At 40.0% G+C, this 6,452-nt stretch overlaps 1 protein-coding gene across 3 annotated transcripts in view; it reads left to right on the forward strand.

Annotated features, from left to right (window-relative positions):
* Positions 1-4,705, forward strand: part of REEP3 (receptor accessory protein 3) — a 36,451-nt gene extending 31,746 nt beyond the window's left edge. For 2 of the 3 annotated variants that reach the window (XM_032694396.1, XM_032694397.1), the window contains exon 8: positions 715-4,705. In XM_032694396.1, the coding sequence (XP_032550287.1) occupies positions 715-771 (57 nt within the window). In that variant the 3' untranslated portion in view covers positions 772-4,705. The remainder of the gene's footprint in view (positions 1-714) is intronic. The other variant, XR_004358220.1, reaches the window with a different exon arrangement.
* Positions 4,706-6,452: the final 1,747 nt, after the last annotated feature.

A 6,452-nucleotide genomic window follows, 5' to 3' on the forward strand; every position in this document is an offset into this window, starting at 1 on the left:
CAGTGTACCTTGTTGTTCTTAACAGTGCAGAAATTTATTTTTATTCTTAATCTTGAAGGAGTTATCAATGATAACTGGGTTGTAGAATGCTAAATGGAGGAGGAAGCATGCAATAATATCTAAGCTTGGAGCTTTTGTACTTTGGAGTGTTCAGGGGCAATACATGAATGAAATGAACTTGAGAGAGGAACAAGGGAGAGGAGATGAAGTACACTCTGTGCTTGTAATGCTGATTCTGGCACCACCAAGCCCAAATTCCAGGAACTGCTCACCTTGAAAGGGCTACAGAGAGTGGTATTGTCACCTGCATGCCACACACACTTCAGCATCTGCTGCTCAATAGATTAAAGAAGATTCAGAATTTGTTAGTTCCCATAGACATATGGCTTGCTTTGACTCTTTGTGCTCCACAAAGAGAAATGCTTTATATTTCTATGTGCCACAAAATCTAAAGATACTTCAGGATAAAGCTCTGTGGATTCTCATAAAAGTTTATGGGTAATTCCAGGAAAACATTTGAGACTTACTCTTCTGGTCCAATTCTGTTGAAACTGCATCTTATTCATTCATAGGTAGCTTCTCTGAATGAAACTGTGGAGTGTCCAAAGCACATTTAAAGACATTTGCTAAATTGGATTAATGGAGAGGTAAATAATATTTCTGCCTGATGTGACTCAACTCCTTGTTAAGTTGTGATTTCATTTCTCCCCTCAGATACGATATGGATCCCTGAAATACAGAGTAAAGAAGAGACCTGTTGTCTACTTCTGAGTGCATTGCACAATGCCTGCAAGACAAACTGCTGTACTCTGATAACTTGAATTTCAGTGTGTCAAGTGTTACAGACCTGTGTATGGTTCACATACGAGTATGTTTGGGTAGATACAGTAGGACTTCGTTTTGTGAGCCCAAGTGATGGGATAAAGTATTACTCTGCTCTTCTGTAATTGCTTATTGTTTAGATTTAAATCTGGACAAGTTATGGTATGAATTTCAGCACTCCTCAAAGTAGGGCTAAATGAGTAACAGGAAACAGCCTTTTGCCAGAGGTACTGAACAGAAATAATTACAACTCCAGTTGAATTAGTGGAAGCTGTGAGTATTTGGAGCGTGTGAAAATGGAACCCATAGTGTCCCCGAGTTTACAAGGAAAGATAGATATACTTGAAATACTTTTCTGAGCTACAATTCCTGAAAAGGCCTTTGTGTAATTTTTAAATGTACAGTTTGAAGGACAGTGGATGATGGTGGGAAAGGAAAAGGAAAGGTGAGGTTAGATAGGATACATCCTAAACATCATCATCTTGCATCATGTTGCCAAGCTTAATAAATTTATATCATTCTAATAGGTGCAAACTGGGGGTACATATAGCACTTTATGCAAAACTGTGTAGTTTTGCACACTTAATAATTTACAACTGCACATGTAATTTTAGTGACTTGATAGGTTGAATGCCAGCAATTCTTGTATTTTTAAAATTTATTGCTTAAGTACAGTTAGGATGCTATAGGTAATTGCTACTAACAATATTATCAGGTGCCTTTCTGTGTACTACGAGGCCGTGTGGGTTTTGTCTGTGTGTGGGTTTTTTGGCTTTTTTTTTTTAATTTTATTTTTATTTTTATTATTTTGTTTGTGTCTGTCTTCCTCCTTTTACCTAGAGAAATGTAATGTGATTTAAGTCGGTTTTTGGTTAAAATTGTGGTAAGTGAAACTTGTAGCAATTCCAGTGCTAGACCTCAGGGATCTGCTCAGCCCATCAGCTGTGTGTTAGAAGTCATGCCAACGTGAAGGCATGTGTGATAGATGAGTCAGGCCCTGGTTTGGTTTTGCTCTACATTGCTTTAAGAATGAATATATATATATATTTTAGAACATGTGTGTATATTTCATATCATGTGGATCCTAAAATGGTCTGTGTAGTACTTTGTTTTATTGCTAAAGTTATTACTAAAATATTTGCATATAAATAGCTTTTTCTAAAAGTCTAGTTGATTTAGTCAGCCATTCTGTAACCTAGAGTCCCATGGCATATCTGCACAGAGATTAATTTTGGAATGTCCTTCAAGGCAGGGAGTTGTGAAAATGACTTCTTTAGGTCCTCTTTGGTTCTATTTTCTGCGATTCTGAGAATGAGGCTGATATTAGTTTTCCGTGTGACTGCATTTCTACTGTGGATTTAGGGAGAAAACCACCCACTTTTTGCAAATAGTATTTTATTACATATCATGGGGAGAGATGGTGTTGCTTTCCTTGAAGAGAAAATGGCATGTGACTTGTCCTACCCTTGGATCTCTGACTCCAGTCCTTCTCCCAGGTATTGACAGTCAGCTGCAGGTCCATTGCAGTGCTCTTAAACATGTTCCCAAGGCTTGAGCCACTGCAGTTCTTTTCCTTTCTTAAAGCTGCAGGAGTTCCCTGCTGGTGGGCACTTATTGCCCTCCTGGTGCACACTGGCACTCGGAGTATCCTCTTGCATCCTTCAGGCCGGGGCTGGGACTGTGTGGATCCAAGTGCAGCTGGTCTGTGTGGCACTGCAGCGCTCCCTGGCTGTGAGGGAGGTATGTAAACCCAATGCAAAGCTGGGCTCAAACACCACGCTGATGGCACAGTGCTTTAACAGATCCAAGCTTTAATGGACTCAAGGAAGTTCAGTGCTGTAGTGAGAAGTCCCAGCTGTCCACATGTGATTAAAAATCTAAAGTTTGGATTGCTTTACTCAAAGACACGTATCAGACGGCAGGAAGGCTGCTCTCTCCCAAGTGAGAGAGCAGAAATCCTGTCCTCTAGCCAAGACTGTACCTTGTGATCCACCTTTTACAAGGAGCTGCTGTCTGTGGGGAGGGAGTGATCACAAAGGCAGCCTCCTCCCCAGGGTGTGGGAGTCACTTCTGCCCCAGGAATGTTTGTGCTTCTCATCTGTTTCCCTGAGTGCAAGGGAGAGGCTGTATGTGTGTGTTAAGATATGTCAGACCTTAGAGGAAACTGAAGCTTTTGCATTTGCATCTCACCCCTCTCTGAACATTCTGGTAACCTGGGATGGAATCTCTGGCTTACTGTCCAGCTGAGCATCCTCCTCGAGCACTTGCTGCTGCATTTTGCTGTAACTCATCATGCTTGTTTTTATCAGCAAGCATGGCAATAAAACAATCACTTTTTTCTACAAATCAGAATCCTGCATGAAGGAGCAGGGTAAGCCCTTCTTTCAGAAATACAGTTCCTGTTACAGATTCACATAGATCCTCTTTTGGGAATTGTGTTTTTAACACGCTTCCAAAGCTGGAGATCATCTGAGTATTTTGGGCTCTACCACACTCGTGTCAGGAAGTTACTCTGTGTCTCTGTGTACCTGGGGCTGTAGCTTGGGGCAGGCTTAACTTGCTAACTCAGTAGGCTAAATAAACTCTTTCTTGAACCTTGCATGGAACTAGGAAAGCTGGCAGAATTATTCATATTCATTACTGTTTCCATATAAATGTACTTCGGTTCTCTCAGATACTGTCTTGAGTGACCAAACTCCCAGTGTTTTCCTGGCTGTTTTGTTCAGTCCAATAACCAGCTGTAAAATTCTTTTCTTTACAGCCTGATTTTGCTCTTTGAATTAATCCTGAAAATGGTTCACTGTGTATTATCTTAATTTTTTTCTTCTTGCTGTTCATTGTCAGTTGATGTCAGCAGAGCACAATGGCATGATTAGCTTTCATCCCAATTTGCTTGTTGAATTTAGTTTGGGTTTGAAATACTGCACAATCGTTTAAACTTTGTGTACAGAGAATTTTCGAAGTTTTCTTGCCTTAGCAACTACAGAAGTCATCCGTCTAGTTCTTGTCAGTAAACTTGTTGGAAAAAATGTTAAAAATTGATGTTTACCTTAACATTCTGTTTGGTCTTGGACTGTAAAATGGAGTTCATGTCAAATTGGATAACCTTCTTCTCAAAGTATTTCCTGAGAACTGACAGCCACCAACAGGACTGCTAATGTAGTTAAACAAAACTTACACAGAGGTTAAAGGTGTTTTAAAAGAGAATATGTGTTTCTGTTAAAATCATATCAAGGTTTTCAAGCCTTTCCAAAATATATGTGAACTGACTCAGAGTTCTGAGCAAGAGCCTACTGTACATGTTCAAATACCCACGTTTGAGATGAGATTAAATTGATGGCCTCAGCTGCAAATAAGCTTAGGCCAGACTCTGATTACAATGTAATTGCCAATATTGTGAATTTCTTTGGTATATGAAAGTAACTGATTAATATCCAAGATACATTTTACAAACTCTAATGAATTTTAAGTGAACAGAAGATAATTTGATAAAACAGAATGGTGAAGAAAATGCTGGATGCATTTAAAACTCTCTTCATGATAATAATGTGTTTTATTTTTGGTGTTGCTTTTATTAATGGGAAGTTGGTATTTTTAAGTATTTTTCTACAAAGATGTGTATGTGCAAAGGCAATACTTTAACATTTTTCAAGAACTTGTATTTTTAAATGCTATAGACCAGAGACTGTCTACATTTGGACTGAAGTTAGTAGCTTTAAAAAATGCAATGTAAGCTTTAATTTTTATATTGTAATAATAACTTGCTGACAACTTGTTTACATATTTGTAGGAGGGAAGGCTTTGTTATGCATTGACTTATCTTGATGCTCTCTTTAATAAATGCTGCTTTGAGCAGGATGCAATGGATGTTTTGTTACCTGAATTACGATTAACAAGCCAGTCAGTATGTGATCTGTGTTCTATTGTTTATCATAATGGTTCCAGCACCAAAACAACCCATCTGAACTTTGGAGAGGCTTTTAAAACTCTTCGAAGGGTGACTGACCTGCGTTGGGGGATCTGCCATGGAACCTGAAGCAGATTTACACTGAAATGGAACTTACTCTGGGAAAGGCAACTTGAAAATGGTACAGTGTTACCTGTTTGAGATGTTTGGTTCAGAGTAAACTCAAATTGAGATGTTTCCTGTCTCAAAGGATACACCTTCCTGGGGAACTGCTGGACAGCAAACTGATTTGAGTTTGTATTTCCTAGGCAGAGTTCCTGTGGTGACCCAGAGAAGGAAGGTGTCCTTCTCAAACAGCTCAAATAAGCTGTTAACACCCCTCCCAAAACCCAGTCCAAAACCTCAGTGACCATGTTCTCTGGACCTTGTTTGCAAGGCTCCTGACTTACTGCCTCAAAGGAAAGAGTTGCTTAATAATGTTAATTGAGGAGAAAGATTTGAGAGACAGTGGAAATAAATATAAGCATTATGAAAATTCATCTGACTGTAGGGGACCTTGCAGTGGATGTCAGAGCAGTTCATGCAGTACAAACCCCCTGGCAAAAAATTGTGGATGTCAGAACACAATGCTGACCTTTTCTCCTTTATTTGTTCAGCCCACATTCAGGAACATTCCTCAATGTGGGCTGAAACCCTGTCCTGCTGTGTAACATGATGCTGGTGAGACCCACTCAGGGAGTCATTACCTGATGATTCTAAAACAGTGCTGGTATGTATGTCTTAGGCTGAAATGTTAAAGGTGAAGCAGATGCAGCAACAACGGAGACAGGTTTTTTGGGGCTCTTTTTTTTGAGTCCTTGGGCATTGTGTGTTCTCCACACTAACATGAGAAAACAGATGTTGGATTATGAGGGGAAACCTAATAGGTCTTGTAAAATCAGTAGAGTTCGAAAATTACTGTTGTCCTTTCTGTAGCTGTATTCAGGAACGGAACAGGAGCCTGTCATGTCTGCCCACCTTTGCCAAGGTTCAGTGACAGATTGCTCTGTCTGAATTAGGGCAGGAATCACAAAAGCAGCTGGAGCAGAGACTACAAGGACCTCAAAATGCAGGATTTCACTGCTGTCTGCCAATGTACAGTGACTACGTGGATGAGGAAGCTTAGAAATTATTTAGAAACTTCCTTTTTTCCAGGCTGTTCCACTTCCAAAGTAAGCAGCACTTTGACCCTCACTTAGCTGTTCCTGGGCAACAAACTCACTCTGTTGCGTGGCACCTGCTGCTTCCTCGGGGAGGTGTGCTGTGACAGCCAATCTTTCTACTAATTTTAGTTCTCCTGGAATAAGAATACTAAGGGGAGGTCATACTAACTTACTGCTTCAAAGGATTTCTTGATCGGGCCGAGGTGAAAGACTTAAAACCCCAAAGCAGAACTAAAACCCTGTACAAAGTTAGTGTAATAGTAAAAGCTGCACCTTCAAACGTAATGGTAGGAAAAATGCAAATGTAACTGTGTTAGAGTCTTGAAGAAATTGCACCAAACAAGCCTGGTCACTGTGCTTTTGTCAAACACCTTAATTAATGATAGTTAATGTCTCTATTCTTAATACTAGACTTGCCAACTTGAAAGGAGTTTCTCCTGCTCTCCTACTGTCTATAGGGTGTGGAGCTTTTTGGTGTCACCCTGCAAGCTAGATGAAAGCCACAGGGTGAAGAGAGCATT

The sequence above is a fragment of the Chiroxiphia lanceolata genome, chromosome 8 (genome assembly GCF_009829145.1).
Source record: "Chiroxiphia lanceolata isolate bChiLan1 chromosome 8, bChiLan1.pri, whole genome shotgun sequence".
Lineage (NCBI taxonomy): Eukaryota > Metazoa > Chordata > Aves > Passeriformes > Pipridae > Chiroxiphia > Chiroxiphia lanceolata.